The sequence below is a fragment of the Hyla sarda genome, chromosome 3 (genome assembly GCF_029499605.1).
Source record: "Hyla sarda isolate aHylSar1 chromosome 3, aHylSar1.hap1, whole genome shotgun sequence".
NCBI classification, from domain to species: Eukaryota; Metazoa; Chordata; class Amphibia; order Anura; family Hylidae; genus Hyla; species Hyla sarda.
The window spans coordinates 317,595,115-317,612,749 of record NC_079191.1 but is presented as its reverse complement, the minus strand read 5'-3'; the positions used below and the strand labels follow the sequence as shown (position 1 = coordinate 317,612,749).

General features: G+C 42.3%; 1 protein-coding gene across 5 annotated transcripts in view; it reads left to right on the top strand.

Annotated features, from left to right (window-relative positions):
• The window catches only part of LOC130362520 (presenilin-2-like), a 54,750-nt gene extending 37,645 nt beyond the window's left edge, over positions 1–17,105 (top strand). For all 5 annotated transcript variants that reach the window (XM_056567154.1, XM_056567153.1, XM_056567151.1 and 2 more), the window contains exons 7-11: positions 5,913–6,011; positions 7,640–7,711; positions 9,080–9,184; positions 14,189–14,307; positions 14,430–17,105. In XM_056567154.1, coding sequence (XP_056423129.1) covers positions 5,913–6,011; positions 7,640–7,711; positions 9,080–9,184; positions 14,189–14,307; positions 14,430–14,585 — 551 coding nt within the window. In that variant the 3' untranslated portion in view covers positions 14,586–17,105. The remainder of the gene's footprint in view (positions 1–5,912; positions 6,012–7,639; positions 7,712–9,079; positions 9,185–14,188; positions 14,308–14,429) is intronic.
• The last annotated feature ends 530 nt before the right edge of the window (positions 17,106–17,635 follow it).

Here is a 17,635-nt window from a genome sequence, read left to right as displayed (position 1 = left end):
AGCAAGCCCGGACAGCCGATGGCTGCCCGGGCTTGCTGGGAGTTGTAGTTTTGAAACCTCTGGAGGTCCGCAGGTTGAAGACCACTGAGGGCGAATGATGAGAAGAGGATGATGAAGGGGGGGTGTGGGGATGATGAAGGGGGGTGGGGATGATTACAAGGGGATGATGAAGGGGGGATGTGCGGGATGATAAGGGGATGATGAAGGGGGGATGTGCGGGATGATAAGGGGATGATGAAGGGGGGATGTGTGGGATGATAAGGGGATGATGAAGGGGGGATGTGCGGGATGATAAGGGGATGATGAAGGGGGGATGTGTGGGATGATGACAAGGGGATGATGAAGGGGGATGTGTGGGATGATAAGGGGATGATGAAGGGGGGATGTGTGGGATGATGACAAGGGGATGATGATGAGGATGTTAATGACGGGTCTGGATGATGACAGGGGGGGATGAGGTATTTCCCACCCTAGGCTTATACTCGAGTCAATAACTTTTCCTGGGATTTTGGGTTGAAATTAGGGGTCTCGGCTTATACTCGGGTCGGCTTATACTCGAGTATATACGGTAAATGGACATGACTCTGTGGGGAGAAGGGGGAAAGGGCCAGAAAGTAGCAGAGGCAAGAGGGGTAGTACAAGGGATCGACATTACTGGGCAGGGGCTCATTAGGAAAGGGAAGTCATGATGAGTGGTATGTGAGGTGTATGGGAGGAGGTGCACTGTGGGGCAGTAGAGATATTGATGCACAAAAGCTGCTGAATGTCCAGACACAGAAAGGCAACAGCTTTAGCAGCTCCCTAAACCCCCCCCCCCCCTCCCCCATCATGATCACTTGCAGACCTATCTACCTATCTTTATTGCAAAGGCGTCCCTCATAGCAGCCTCTTCTCCTGGTTGCATAGAGGGATGGAGAAGTGTTAAAGCCCCCACCCCAGGGTCAGCTATGGTGCATGGCACCCAGCTTCAGTGTCTTTGCTTTTAAAGCGGTTCTCTGCTGGAAAACATTTTTTTAAATCAACTGCCAGAAAGTTAAACAGATTTGTAAATTACTTCTGTTTCAAAATCTTAATCCTTCCAGTACTTTCTGTCTGACCACAGTGCTCTCTGCTGACACCTCTGTTCATGTCAGGAACTGTCCAGAGCAGGATCGGTTTGCTATGGGAATTTGCGCCTACTCTGGACAATTCCTAAAATGGGCAGAGGTGTCAGTAGAGAGCACTGTTTTCAGACAGAAAGGAAATTCAAAAAGAAAAGAACTTCCTGTGAAGCATACAGCAAGTACTGGAAGGATTAAGATTTTTAAATAGAAGTCATTTACAAATCTGTTTATCTTTTTTGGCATTAGTTGATTAAATTTTTTTTTTCCAGTGGAGTACCCCTTTAATGCTCAATTACTAGCAGGATGCAGCATCACTCTGCCACCTAGTGGACAGAATAATTATCTCTTCTATGAAACAGAATAATTATTACAGCTCCAGGGCCACCCCTCACAATGCCAATGACTATGTCTGAAACCTATAGTAGGATTGGGCGGATGCAGATACAACATCCGCTTTCCCTTTTTAGGACATTTTCCAGCCTCTAGTGCCTTGCTGCTTCTGAAAGTTACAGATGTAGGTTTGGCTGGATCACTTGGTCCCCAACCTGCAGCATTTCAGCCCTTTGGCTATCAAGGCAATGTTGCAAATTATAACTTTTCTAGCTGGAGGTCAGGGTGCACCTGTAGCAGTTTGTGATTACAACTGTGTGACACTTGTGGCAAGTGAAGTTCTTGTAAGCCTAAAACACAACTGACTTTAAAAAGGGCTGATCACATGCAAGGTTGTTGAGCAAGAAACTAGTAGCAAAGATGAGTTGAGATAATTATTTTTTGTAGTTTAGTATTCAGTTTCCCAGCTGTCATTTGGGTTGCCGAGATATTTTTTAACAAGGATATTGCTATTTATCATTTGTTCTGTAGTGTAAAATACGCTGCGGATGCGCTGCCAGCAGTCACAGAGCGGATTTCCGGATTTCCCACCGTCGGTCACGAGCTGACACACAGAGCTACTTTGCCGCAGCAGGGAGCTCGCTCTACAGTCACTCTGTGACTACTGCCAGTGCATCTCCACAGCATCAAATATGCTGCAGATGTGCTGTGTGTGACCTTACCCTAAAACTGTTCAACTTTTAATGACTAGACATCATTGCACAGTTTTTTGTTTTTTTTTGTTTAAAAAAACAACAACTTTTTATATGTTGTACATCTTGGGAAAACAATAATTTTCTAATATACTTCTTTAAACAATTTTCACATTTTATCAAAGAAAACAACCTTTGAAAATCCCACCACTAGGGGTCCCCTTACCTCCTGGGACACTTTTGAATCCAACAGCAGCAGGAGGGTGTCCAAGGGTCATGGCCACGAGATGGCTGATTGACAAGGCTGCAGGAGGAACACAGCCTGCACCAACACTGCTGTAACACACAGTTTTACCAAACATGTGCCTCCAGCTGTTGCAAAACTACAACTCCAAGCATGTCTGGACAGTCAAAGGATGTCTGGGCATGCTGGGAGTTGTAGTTTTGCAAAAGCTGTAGGCACACAGCTGATGGCAACACTGTTGAAAAAAAGTTATCCAAACAGTGTACATCCAACTATTTCAAAACTACAAGTCCCAGCATTACAGGACTGCCTAAGGATGATACACATGAAAGACATAAGATGTAAGTTATACACTCACCATATATTCTTTGGTGGTAGAGTACAGGCAATCTCCAATAATCATTGTGTGTGTGTGTACAGCATAAATCCAGAAAGGAAAAGGGTCCTAAGGGCAGGGAGTCAGCAGAGTTAGGGAGGGGGAAGAGTCATCACAGTGCAGGGAAGAGAAGGACATGCCCCTCCCTTTGACAAGATGGAAAAGGCAGTGAGAACTGTTAATATTAGGGATCGACCGATTATCGGTATGGCCGATATTATCGGCCTATAATCACGATTTTGGGCATTATCGGTATCGGCAATTACCTTGCCGATAATGCCCCGCCCCCGCACCCCCCCCCCCCCCGACCCGCCGCACCGCAGCCCCGACCCACCGCACCGCGTCGCACCCCCCACCGTGATGCTGGGCGGTATACCGGTATGGATTTTTGCCCATACCGCTATACCGGTCGGGCCCCTCCCCCACCCTCCGAGTCAAAAAAAAAATTAAACTTACCCGTAATGGGGGTGGTCCGGGCCATCCATCCTTCCTTCCTGTAGTGTCCGGGGGCGTTCCGGGTGAAGAGTGAACCGGTCCGGACTGTCCTTCTTCTCCGGCGGTCATCTTCTCCACTCCGGGCAGGCTCCGGCCTAGTACGCTGCATAGACGCCGCTGCGCCGTGACGTCAGGTGCGTCGCTACGCACGGGCGTCACTGCGCAGCGGCGTCTATGCAGCGTACTAGGCCGGAGCCTGCCCGGAGTGGAGAAGATGACCGCCGGAGAAGGACAGCCCGGACCGGTTCACTCTTCACCCGGAATGCCCCCGGACACTACAGGATGGAAGGATGGATGGCCCGGACCACCCTGACAGGTAGGGAGAGAGAAGCGGGTGGTGGCGGCGGCCTATGGCCCCGCAAAAGCCACTGGAGACCATTGATTTAAAGCGCCCGCTTTAAATCAATGATCTGCAGCGGTGTCGCAGGGGGTTAAATAGGCGATAACTTATACTGATGACTAACCTGCACCGATTATCCCTAGTTAATAAGCTATATTTGTGTGAAAAATCAGTGATAGCTACATAAAAATCACATGTACATGATCAGGATGAGGTACTGAGTAACATATAACAGTTTTGCTTTTTTTGTGGGATAGGACAAGTACACTTTAATGTTTGTTTTCTGAATGCAAAATTGAGCATACTTCTAAATAGTCTTCATTAAAAATGTTTTACTGTTTAAAGAGTACCTGTCATCATCTAAACTTTCCCTGATCCCCTTTCCCATCTGTCCCCTTCTCTAACTATGCCTATCCCTGTGTTTATTGAGGTTTAAAACGCTGTGGAAATACCTTTTCCCAACCAGGGTGCCTCCAGCTGTTGTAAAACTACAACTCCCAGCATGCCCAGACAGCCAACAGCTGTCCAGACATGCTGGGAGTTGTAGTTTTGCAACAGCTGGAGGCACCCTGGTTGGGAAACACTGCTCTGCAATGTGCATACAGACTAAGTACAGGTGAGGAATGGCATCCTCTGTCTCTCTCTCTCCTGTGTCTCTCTGCACTAAAAAGTCAATGCTGAGAACCAGGGGCTGAGGGAGCAATTACATAGGCGGTAATTAAGATGAATGTCAGGGGGGGGGGCACAGAGCAGGGAGTGCAGTGAGATAATACAATGTATAAGATAACGTGTGGTGAGGGGTAGGGGGGGAGGGGGAGGTGACTGGCTGTTATATGAGAGGCATGTGCAGGCTTGTAGCTCACAGTGCTGCTCCAGGCTGGGAGCGAGTCCTGAGCTGAGAGTACTGAACTTCCGGTGGAAGGACCAGAGCCCTTCAGCATTAGTCCTAAAAGCTGTACACTTACTATTAAAAGCATAGGATGCTGCTTGCAGACCAGGCATAGAAGAGTGACCCCTAGTGGCCAAAAGTATAAAATGAAAAAACTGGTATAAATATTAATATTTTTTAATGAAGATATATTACAATATCACTTCATTAATGATCATGAACAACATATTAAAAGTTTTTGTTGATGACAGGTACTCTTTAACTGTTACTCAGGGAAAGAAAATACATCTGTCAGACATTCTTTCTGCTCTCTTTGTTACGCTGGGTTTATACATATTGGGGGACATTTACTGATCTAGTCTATTCTGGGTATGCTTATAGACCAGCGTATGTGGTAGTCTCCTGTCTATTGTGCTCCTAATTTATCAAAGGTCTCACAGCCCTTGATAAATTCTGTGCTCAGACTTCAGGGTCTACAGCTTAAACTGCATTTAGACCTGCTCCAACATGGTCTGACATTTCAGTGTATTTTGGGCAGATGCGACTTGTCGCACTTGATAAATTCAGCACCAATGCATTTTCCAATGCATTTCCGTCTAAAATAGACTAGCATGCATCATGTTCTAAAAATCCTCTACAGCAAAAGTCGCAGAAAAGTCGCACATATTTAGACTGCGACTTTCTGTGCGACAAATTTAGACAGGAAAAACCAGTCTAAATCCTTTGATAAATCTCCCCCATTTTGTCCACATTTTATTGTAATTTTTTTGTCAAATCCAGGAATTAGACCGAAAGAAAAAAATTGCATTATGCGTTTTGGACCCACTCCTGGTTTTGGCCAAAAATACTGACCAAAATGAGAACCAAATACTGACCAAAATACTATTTCTGAACCCCATATTAAGAGATAGCAACAAGGAGGGGGTCAGACACCAGCTCAGACAGGGAGAGAGAAACCTTGCAGGACAGATCACACAGGATGAAGATAGAATGAAGAGCAGATAAAAGGCCATTTGCAGGAGAGAAACATGTAGACTGTGCAGAGAAAATGGATCTGAAACAGTAAGCTGTAAAAGAGAAACTAAGCAAAATTCACTTCAGTGCAGCAATGTGTCACAGGAGCACACATAGCTCTGCAACCAATGAATGTCATGGGAGTGTGCACATGCTTTCTTGTCTCGTCTGCTTTTCATGGAACCAGGTATTGCACATGAGGCAAGACAGGAATATCAACAGAACAAGGACCCCTAGTGTTCAAAAGTATATCCTTTTTAAACATAAATATTTTTAAACAAAAGCATCTTACAAATGTTAACATTTTTTCCAGGCTCTGTCATATATCAAAAGTTTTTACTAGTGACCATGCCCATTTTACAGTTTACAGAACAAAAGTAATTTTTAACACTTTACATTTTTATGGCTGTATTGTGTCTTTGCTGACAGACTTGCTAGCCGTATTGTGCCCCAATGGCCCTTTGAGGATGCTGGTGGAAACTGCACAGGAAAGAAATGAGCCTATATTTCCAGCATTAATATATTCCTGTAAGTATATTAAATATTGCATTATCATTTTGCATATCCGGTTTTATGTTACAAAGAAAGATAATACATATTGTTTTGCGAGAATCATGACTAAAGTAGTGTTTTAATGAATTTAATAAAATAAGCTGCTTACTAGTAACAAAAAATGATGCACTAGAAAGAAGTTTTTGGAATCAAATAAAACTTTTTGTGTGAATGCAATCATGATATATGTAAATGCTTACTATAAATTTGTTTGGGAAAATGTCACAATCAAAAGGAGACACTAGTACTGTGTTGGGCCATATCTTGCTTGGATACAAGATCACATAAGGTCGAGGACCGGATCAAAACATCAGCAGTTGAGGATGTGTCGCTCCACAGCAAAGGCAGGATTAAAGCATTTACCACAAGGCCTTTATACTTAAAACAGACCACAGTCTAATCCCAAACAGAACCTGGATTTGTTGCTAAAGACTAAACAGTTCCAGTCAGGAGCAGTTTAGGTTTTTTGTTCACTACACCACTGCAAACCTAGGTACTGGTGGCTGGCTGTCAATAGAAAGACACATAATGGCACCAGACTTTCTTTTGCTAAGTGCCTGGAAATGGTCCTGGTGGAGACAGAGGTATGTTATGAAGGTGCCACCTGTGTCTGGATGGTGGGCAAGGAAAATTTGGTCGTTGCTTGTGCTTAGTGGCAGATCAAACAACCCTCTCTACTGGTGGTCTGTCTGGGCTGTAGGGAGCCTGTTTGCCTGGTTCAAATGGGCAGTTTATTGAAACTACAATCTGTCTTCTCTCAGTTCAATGATGCACCCCCTCTCAAAGTTAGTCATCAAAATGTATTTCATGGTATTGTAGAAGCATCACTAGCATTCAACGATCTCTCACCAAAGGGGTACACTACCCAAAAGTAGCCTCTAAAGAGCATTTTTTTATAGGGCAGTGAGGGAAGTACTTTTACACCTCCTTATGGGAGGACCCACTGTCTAACAACTGGCCCAAATGCAACACCTTACGTCAGTGTTGGATGTCCACTCATATGAGCAGATGACAGGGATTCCTGCTAGACAGAGCCCCAACAATCAGCTATCAACCCCCAAGTAATGTGAAGCATGCAAACTCTAAAATCTTTGAACTTCATGGAAGCCCATTGATTTTAACTGGTGCGATTCTTGCAGTTATCCAATGTAGAGCGCAGGCAGCTACAGCTCTTTTCTGGCCATTCAAGCTCCCTCATTTATCGTTGATGTCAGAGCAATTTATTTAGTCAAGTCTAAAATCATAAATTTCATACAGCATCATAAGCTGTAATCAGAGCAATGAAGAAGGAGATTTATGGGAAGATACACTAGTAGCGGCTGAAAATGGTGCTGACGTGGTTTTGTAAAGTGATTCTGATTTGTGGTGTAACGGTATGTTAGCACAGCTTTTGAGTACAAAGTAAAACTGTTGTGTGTATGTGCCCTAAGCCTGTATTCAGACATGCTATTTCAGTGCTCATTTTGTTTGTTTGTTTTAAATGCCGTCCTATTTAACTAGATCAGAAACATTTAAAGAATTAAACAAATTCATATTGTTTGTTTAAAATGCATTGTATTTTCTTAAGAGATATGGTGTACTAATGATATATTTTAATTTGAAAGCTGCCATGGTATGGATTGTGGGTATGGCCGATTCTAACAGTTCAAATGAAAGAGCAAATCGAAATTCAGGAGGTAAGTGTGTATAGGGTAACTATAAAATGTCTCTAAACAAGCAAATAGGCTGGAATTATACATTTTGTTTAGGTTGGTATTTTGCTGCATTTTTTTTCTGTACACAAAAACAGTTTTAGTTTGTGACCGTTTTGTAGGCATCTTCTGATAATTTGTGTAGTTTCATTCACTACAGAATAGATAACTATGGGCCAGTTTTCCTGTTTGAATATCTTTTTGTGCCACGATTCGCCCCTGTGCACCTTTTGCTATCATTCCAGGTAATTGTTGGTCTCCCTACCACTGGGACATTAAATGTTGCTCAATGCTGACACTTTGGCATATGCACGTAGCATACGTAGAGATCTATATCTCAATTTTTGTATTAATAAATGAGATTTTATTTAAAAGACTGAACCTACACTCCGATCTCTACAAGGCAGCACCATAGCAGACCACTTTTTATTTTTTGCACTATTTCCAAATCTCCTGGAGTGATAAACCAAAGGTCTGACCGTTCAAGGAATCTGTCCGTCTCAGTTTGTGATAAGTGGCCTTAACTGGCATGTTGAAGAACAGGAGACATCGCACAATTATACTTTACTGACTTGATCTGATTTCATGTGGCTGGCAAGTTTCATGTGGCTGAAAAAAATAGCTTTAGATCATTTGCAGATCTTAGCGACACATACTTCCTCGATTTGCATAACCTTATGGCTTGTCCTTCATGATGCTGCAATTTTAATGTTGAGTCATAAGATATAGATTCCACCATAGTAATTCGAGTTTTATAAACTTGATTTTTTTTTAACATAATATGCCCAGCCTGCCTAATAAACCCTTTTGTCTTGCCATCTTCCGCTTTCTCGTAGCCTCAGTTATCAGGCAACCCTATCTCCGGCAGGTCTCTGCTTCCCAGAGGCAGCCAGAGTTGCAGATGAGATGTCACAGTACCACAGTGTTGTCCCGCTTCAGCCAGTGATTAGAAAGCGGTACTGTCAGTTCCTCATGCTGCAGTCGCAACGATCTGCAGCTCCGGGAAAAGCAGTGTCACCAGCCGTAGAAGGAACATCCTGATACCAGAGGCTATGAGGGAGCATAGGAAGGTATGTTAAAGGTTTTATTGGGCAGGCTGGGTATAAAAATGGCAATGACTGGAGAGTGCTCTGAACATGAATGCCACTTCTCAAATCAGTCCCTGCATGACTGTTGGATACATGGTGGAATAAGGTTTTGGTGATTCCCCCCCATATTCAATGCCTGAGGTGGGACCTACATATCCTTTTATGCCATAAGAGTCTTAGTTGGAAATACCATTTTAAAGTAAGTATATCCATATCTGCTTTTATTAGCAATATATTCCATTTTATTAAATTTTTTTTTTATTAGAACCATCAGAAAGTGTTAACCACATATCTCAAGTGGACACAGATGCTCCAGGACATCAAATTCAGACACCTAACAATAGGGCTGCTGATGATGGAGACGAGGAAAGTAAGTGCAAAGTTTGTAGGCTGATTTTACAGAATTCCATGTTTAACCTAAGTAAACTTTCTGGACTGATAGCAAAAATACTGTACTTGTCATCAAGTCCAGCTATTCCTATATACAGTCATTGCCGTAAATGTTGGCAGCCCTAAAATGTTTCAAGAAAATTAAGTATTTCTCACAGAAAAAGATTGCAGTAACACATGTTTTGCTATACACATGTTTATTCCCTTTGTGTTTATTGGAACTAAACCTAAAAAGGAGGAAAAAATGGTCTGGACAAATTTATTGGCACCCTTAACTTAATATTTGGTTGCACACCCTTTAAAAAAAAACAAAAACTTAAATCAGTCGCCTCATATAACTATCAATAAGCTTCTCGCACCTCTCAGCCGGAATGTTGGACCACTCTTCCTTTGCAAACTGCTCCAGGTCTCTCTTATTGGAAGGGCGCCTTTTCCCAACAGCAATTTTAAAGGGGTTGTGCGGTGCCCTGACTTTCGAAGCTCCGCTCACAGCGTCCGGAAGTTCATTACTCCGAACGCTGTGTGCGGGCTTCCGTGTTCGCGGCCACCGGGCGTGACGTCTCGCCCGCCCCCTCTACCAAAGTCTATGGGAAGGGGGCGTGACAGTGGTCGCGCCCCCTCCCCATAAACTTTCGTTAAGGGGGCAGACGAGATTTCACGAGGGGCCGGGCGTGACGTCACGCCCGGCGGCCGCGAACCCGGAAGCCCGCACACAGCGTTCAGAGTAATGAACTTCCGGACGCTGTGAGCGGAGCTCCGAAAGTCACGGCAGCGCACAACCCCTTTAAGATCTCTCCACAGGTGTTCAATGGGATTTAGATCTGGACTCAGTGCTGGCCAGTGGCCACTTCAGAACTCTCCAGCGCTTTGTTGCCATCCATTTCAGGGTGATTTTTGACGTATGTTTGGGGTGATTGTCCTGCTGGAAGACCCACGATCTCGGACATAAAAATGGCTTTCTGACCCTGGGCTTTACAGTGCGACCCAATCCTCAGATTTAATGATGCCTTGCACACATTCAAGGCACCCAGTGCCAGAGGTAGCAAAACAACCCCAAAACATCATTGAACCTCCACCATATTTTACTGTAGGTACTGTACTGTGTTCTTTGTAGGCCTCATTCCATTTTCGATAAACAGTAGAATGATGTGCTTTACCAAAAAGCTCTAACCTGGTCTCATCTGTCCACAAGACATTTTCCAAGAAGGATTTTGGCTTACTCAAGTTAATCTTGGCAAAATTTAGTTTTTTTTTTGTTTCTGTGTCAGCAGTGGGGTTCTCCTGGGTCCCCTGCCATATCGTTTCATTTCATTTAAATGTCGAAGGATAGTTCACACTGACACTGATGCTTCCTGAGCCTGCAGGACAGCTTGAATATATTTGGAACTTGTTTGGGGCTGCTTATCCACCATCCAGACTATCCTGCCTTGACACCTTTCATTAATTTTTCTCTTCTGTCCACGCCCAGGGAGATTAGCTACAATGCCATGGGTTGCAAACTTCTTGATAATGTTGTGCACTGTGGACAAAGGCAAATCTAGATCTCTGGAGATGGACTTGCAACCTTGAGATTGTTGATATTTTTCCATAATTTTTGCTCTCAAGTCCTCAGACAGTTCTCTTCTCCTCTTTCTGTTGTTCATGCTTAGTGTGGCACACACAGACACATAATGCAAAGACTAAGTGAACTTCTCTCCTTTCAATCTGCTTTCAGGTGTGATTTTTGTCCACACCTGTTACTTGCCCCAGGTGAGTTTAAAGGAGCATCACATGCTTGAAATTAATTTTTCCACAATTTTGAAAGGGTGCCAATAATTTTGTCCAGCCAATTTTTGGGGTTGGTTTAGTTTTTTTGGTTTAGTTCCAATTCTCACAAAGGGAATAAACATGTATATAGCAAAACATGTGTTACTGCAATCCTTTTCTGTGAGAAATACTTCATTTTCTTGAAAAATTTCAGGGATGCCGATATTTACGGTCATGACTGTACCCGTACATAAGAGAAATCCTAAGCCTATAATTAATTAGGAATGCTACAGTTTTATATAATAAAATAAAAAGAGATGGGAAAATTGTTTTTCAAATTGGGGAAAGATCAATTTTTTTTAAATCCCACTCCCAGTGAATTTTTGACCATTACTGTTTGCTCCTGCTATGTGTTTCCAATCCTGCATGCTCCCACAAACATTCTGGGATAATAATGGGGACCTGCAGGTTTAGTGTGTAACTGTGTTTTCGTTTTTTCCTCCTCACATTCTAAAAATCCTAACTCCATCCACAGACCCATGTGAGGGCTTGTTTTTTTGCGTTATCAATTGTACTTTGCAATGACATAACTCATTTTACCATAAAATGTACAGGAAACATAAAAAAAATATATGTGTAAGGAAATTGAAAACAGAAATTTTACAAATTTGGGAGGGTTTCGGTTTCTTTCTGTATGCTTTACAGTAAAAAAGAAATGTTTTCTTTATTCTGTGGGTCAATACGATTAAAATGATAGCCATAATTCCATACATTTCTATTATTTTACTACTTAAAAAAAAAAAACTTTTCACAAAATAAGTATGTTTTAAGATTGCCTTATTTTTATCACCTATTACTTTCAAGTTTTTCCATATACGGGTCTGTATGAGTGCTCATTTTTGTGCCGTGATCTGTATTTTATTTTTTTTGGTAACACTTTTGCGACTATTTGATTGCATTTAATTTTTTGGAATGTGAAATGACCAAAACATAGCAATTTTCCATTTACACCGTTCACCGTTTTTTTTTTTTTACATGCTTTTTGGGGGTAAAATGGAAAAAATTACATTACATTTTCTTTTTCTTTGTTTACACTTTTTATGTCCCTATTTATAGCAATGATTAGATTTTTAATACTGTTTAGTGCTATGCATTAGCATAGCACTGATCAGTATTATTGACGTTCTTCTTCTCTGGTCTGCTCGATGTTAGACCAGAGGAGAAGACAAAGAGAAAGTAGCTGTGGCAGGTGAGGGGTCCTCCAGCCACCATCCTGGATGATCAGATCCCTGCAGCAGTGACGTGGGATGTCTGATCATTCATTCAAAGTTCTGCATTGCCGTAGATGCAGTGATCTGTATTGATCATGGCATATGAGGGCGTTAATGGCAGACATAAGCAGGATTGCTGATGTCTGCCATTACCAGCGGATCTTACCAACCAGGACCTTCCGTGCATGATGCAAGCACCGTTCAGGGCTCGCGTACAGGATGTAAATTTAAGTCCTGGTGCGCCAAGTACCAGTGGTTCAGGGCGTACATTTATGTCCACTGTCCTAAGGGGTAAATACCACCCGCAAGTTTTTCAATGGGTCGCAGAGGATCCCAATCACAATGCAGTCCTCTACACCATTGTTAAAATTTTACCACATAGCAGTAGAGGGCAATCTGTATAACACAGTTACTTTGCGTATACGAAGGTGGTAATGTGGCTGCATGTGTGGTAATGACAGGTCACTTTCACGTCACAGTATTTCAGTCAGTTCTGTATCCGTATTTGGAAGTCAAAACCAGGAGTGGAACAAATAGAGAAAAAGAAAAATTGAAAGACTCTCCCCTCTTCCTTGGGTTGCCTCCATTTCCTGCAAACACTGGTGCAAAATACTGATCGAAAATCTACCATGTAAAAGTGACCGTAGCAGAGAAGGGTTCTCTACTTTACACAATTACTTTACCTGTGGCTTCTCATGCTGTCCATAGAACCAGCCCATATTCGGGCCCCCACTGATTTAAATGACATGTCAAAATTATTATTATTATTTTTTTTTTTTACAGAGGGATGGCTTGTACCAAAAAAGGGAAGGGGGCAGGGCATAGTAAGCCATTGTATAGCAGGCATAGGAGGAGGGAGGCCAAAAAAACTGGGGCTCAGTTTACAACGATTGCAACAAGAGGGGATAGAAGAGAGGTGATAGAAGAGAGGCTGCCTAAGGGTACGTTCACACTGAGGAATTGGAGAGGAATTTACTCGAGTAATTCCACTCGCTTATTCCTCTTCAATTCAGTCAGCAGTGGAAAACCCAATAGAGTTTAACTGTATTTCCGCTCCTCAGTTCACACTGAGGAATTTCTGCAAGCGGAATTCTGACACTGTATTCCGTTTCGCATGAAGAATGAACATGTTCTTTCTTCATGCGGAATCCGCGTCTTTGTCCCAATTCCTCAGTGTGAACATACCCTAAAAGGTGGTCAGCTGTGGAGGAGGAAAGCAGGCAGTGTCTGAAGGGCTACAAATGGATAAATCTGTCCTGGCAGACAGAAAGGTGGGGAAGTGGATTGAGGGTAAGAGTATATTTTCCAAAAAAACACTGAGGGAGATTTATCAAAACCTGTGCAGAGGGAAAGTTGATTAGTTTCCCATAGCAACCAATCAGCTGGTTTCATTCATTTTTTAAAAGACCTCTGAAAAATGAAAGAAGCGATCTGATTGGTTGCTATGAGCAACTGGTCAACTTTTCCTCTGCACAGGTTTTGATAAATCTGTCCCACTGGCCCTCTTCCAGAACTGCAGCAGGCTGGCAGAATTTAGTTATGCAGTGTGGCTCACTATGTTACACTGTTAACGCAACTCCCATTAAAGTCAATGAACCATGTAAAATGTTCATTAGGCTGTTTTTGACTTTCCAACCACTTTCAGCGGCTACAGCCAGGCCTGAGGGGACTTTCAATTCCAAGATAGGTGTGGGTCCCAGAGGTGAGACACACTTCTATAACTTTTATGGCATATCCTCAGGATGTGCCATAAATGTCCAAATAGAAATAAATACGTATTTAGCCGTTATGACATTACACAGCAATTAATTTTAGCTAAAACTAGATCACGTTCTTTTAGCAGAGCAGGGAAGGATGGGAAGCTTCTATAATCTGGCATCACTCATTTGTCAGAACACAAAGCTATAACACTGGAACTATATGGAAATTGCACATAAAATGAATTTCTTTCTATTCTGTTTGTTCAGGGGGAGTAAAGCTTGGTCTTGGAGATTTTATATTTTACAGTGTGCTTGTAGGAAAAGCTGCAGCCACAGCAAGTGGAGACTGGAATACCACACTGGCCTGTTTTGTAGCCATTTTAATAGTAAGTAGTTATAAATTTGTATTTGCAAGGCTCAATATGCAAAAAAAATATATTAAACTGTTCTATAGAATTGGCCTACATTTGCAGATTACTCATTATATCTTTTTTTTTTTTTTTCACAGGGGTTATGCCTGACTTTATTGCTCCTGGCAGTTTTCAAAAAAGCTCTTCCAGCTCTCCCAATTTCGATCACATTTGGCCTGGTGTTCTACTTCTCCACAGATAATATTGTGCGGCCTTTCATGGACACTCTAGCCTCCCACCAAATGTACATCTGACAGGCATTGCCTATGTATCTCCCTACTGCTGTATATTTTTAAGATCACAGAGATGCTCTATATACTATTTGGTTATCATACAAACCGATTCTTTTTAGAAGGACATTTAAGTATTTCTCTGTGACAAACCTCAAACTGATGAAGTACTGTATTAGGAAATATGAAGTATGTGCATATTTTTAGTTCTTGATTACTAATCTTATATAATTCCAAGTATGAAATCTTGCATTTTTTTTTCTTTTTCCAAATCTCACTGGTAACACTGGATTGCTTCTTATCCGTTACAATACATTGGTGTTTTGGAGGTGGGAGGGAAATCGGTTTAACTCATGCTGATTTTCGCCATAACTCCCATAGTTCATAGTGGTTATCTAATGGCATTAACAAATACATCCTCAACAGGAGGCAGTCTGGTCTGCATTTACTTATACCCATGAAGAAGCTTTGCAATAAAGGTATCGGTACTTTGTAAAGGCTATACTTTAAAACCCTATTTAATCCAAACAAAAACCCAACACAATTTAACAGAGAAAAAGTATTTCTGGAACCAATACTGGCAAGTATACATAGTTAGTATGGGTCAAAAAGACATGTCCATGCAACATAAAACACATTAAATTGTACATAGAAGTATTCATTTTTATTTCATGGCTTAAGAAAAGTGGCCACATTACATTCTAAAGAATAAAGTTCTACAGTTCTAAAGAATAAATGTAAGTATTTAGATTAAATTTATTTTCTATATCTATAAATATACTGCTCAAAAAAATAAAGGGAACACTTGAACAACACACTGTAACTCCAAGTCAATCACACTGTCCACTCAGGAAACAACACTGATTGACAATCAATTTCACATTCTGTTGTGCAAATGGAACAGACAACAGGTGGAAATTATAGGCAATTAGCAAGACACCCCCAATAAAGGAGTGGTTCTGCAGGTGGTGACCACTTCTCAGTTCCTATGCTTCATGGCTGATGTTTTGGTCACTTTTTAATACTGGCGGTGCTTTCACTCTAGTGGTAGCATAAGATGGAGTCTACAACCCACACAAGTGGCTCAGGTAGTGCAGCTCATCCAGGATGACATATCAATGCGAGCTGTGGCAAGAAGGGTTGCTGTGCCTGTCAGCAGTGTCCAGAAAAAGGAGGCGCTACCAGGAGACAGGCCAGTACATCAGGAGATGTGGAGGAGTCCACTCAAATGGTCAGAAACAGACTCCATGAGGATGGTATGAGGGCCTGACGTCCACGGGTGGGGGTTTGGCTTACAGCCCAACACCGTGCAGAACGTTTGGCATTTGCCAGAGAACACCAAGATTGGCAAATTCGCCACTGACGCCCTGTGCTTTTCACAGATGAAAGCAGGTTCACACTGAGCACATGTTACAGACGTGACAGAGTCTGGAGACGCCGTGGAGAACATTCTGCTGCCTGCAACATCCTCCAGCATTACCGGTTTGGCTTTGGGTCAGTAATGGTGTGGGGTGGCATTTCTTTGGGGGACCGCACAGCCCTCCATGTGCTTACCAGAGGTAGCCTGACTGCCATTAGGTACCGAGATGAGATCCTCAGACCCCTTGAGAGACCATATGCTGGTGCGATTGGCCCTGGGTTCCTCCTAATGCAAGACAATGCTAGACTTCATGTGGCTGGAGTGTGTCAGCAGTTCCTGCAAGAGGAAGACATGGATGCTATGGACTGGCCCGCCCATTTCCCAGACCTGAATCCGATTGAGCATATCTGGGACATCATGTTTTGCTCCATCCACCAACGCCACGTTGCACCACAGACTGTCCAGGAGTTGGCGGTGTCTTTAGTCCTGGTCTGGGAGGACATCCCTCAGGAGACCATGTGCCACCTCATCAGGAGCATGCCCAGGCATTGTAGGAAGGTCATACAGGCATTGGAGGCCACACACACTTCTGAGCCTCATTTTGACTTGATTTAAGGACATCACATCAAAGTTGGATCAGCCTGTAGTGTGGTTTTCCACTTTGATTCTGAGTGTGACTCCATATCCAGACCTCCATGGGTTGATAAATTTGATTTCCATTGATCATTTTTGTGTGATTTTGTTGTCAGCACATTCAACTATGTAAAGATGAAAGTATTTCATACGATTAATTCATTCATTCAAATCTAGGATGTGTTATGTTAGTGTTCCCTTTAATTTTTTGAGCAGTGTATATTTTTAAACTGCAAGCAGTGACCCACAGTTCTTTGCAAGATGCTCAAATAAAATCACTAGATTAGGTATATAAAGCAAAGATACTTCCTCTTAGGCCTTATAACGATGAACCCATTTGGGATCCATATAGGACCTATTATAAATAAAGCGTAACTGCATTTAAACTTAGTCATGCATATATTACTAATGCAAATGTTATAATTATATGGAATTGGCAAAGAAAGAAACTGCAACTTGTTCCCTTGTGCTTTTAGGGTATGTTCACTTGGGCTAAAAACATGCTGAAAAAACTTAAATGGGCTATGCTTTAAAAAAAAAAAAAAAAAACAGCACTGAAAAAGATTCATTAGTTTTAACCGGTTATTGTTTTTTGTTGTTGAGCCCCTGACAGCAAGCATAAAGAGGTACAGCCTTCTCCAGATAGGAAACGAAAACCAAATTTGCTTTCAATGGATGTATAAGCCCCTCAATCACCAGTTTTTTAACAAGTATCAAGGGGCCCACAAAAGTGCGCCACAATGTATCTGCCTAAACCTATGCACTCAAATTATATTTACATGTAATACTCAATAACTAAACCCCAAGGCCGAAGCCCGGGGTGTAAACCCCTATTGCTTACCCCTAAAAAATTAACTTTTATTAATATTGATTAAAATGTAATTCCCACAACAAAACGATTAAAACTGACAACCCTGTGATCCAAATATATCAGTGGGTGCATCTATAGGATCAATGTCCTCTCAGGTACTAGGTAGCCCTGCAGTGGCTGCCTGTTAAAGGGATCACTCTGGTGTCGCTTAAAACATATACACAATTGCCGCCTCTACATGTTTCGCCGCCTCCGCGGCTTTCTCAAGAG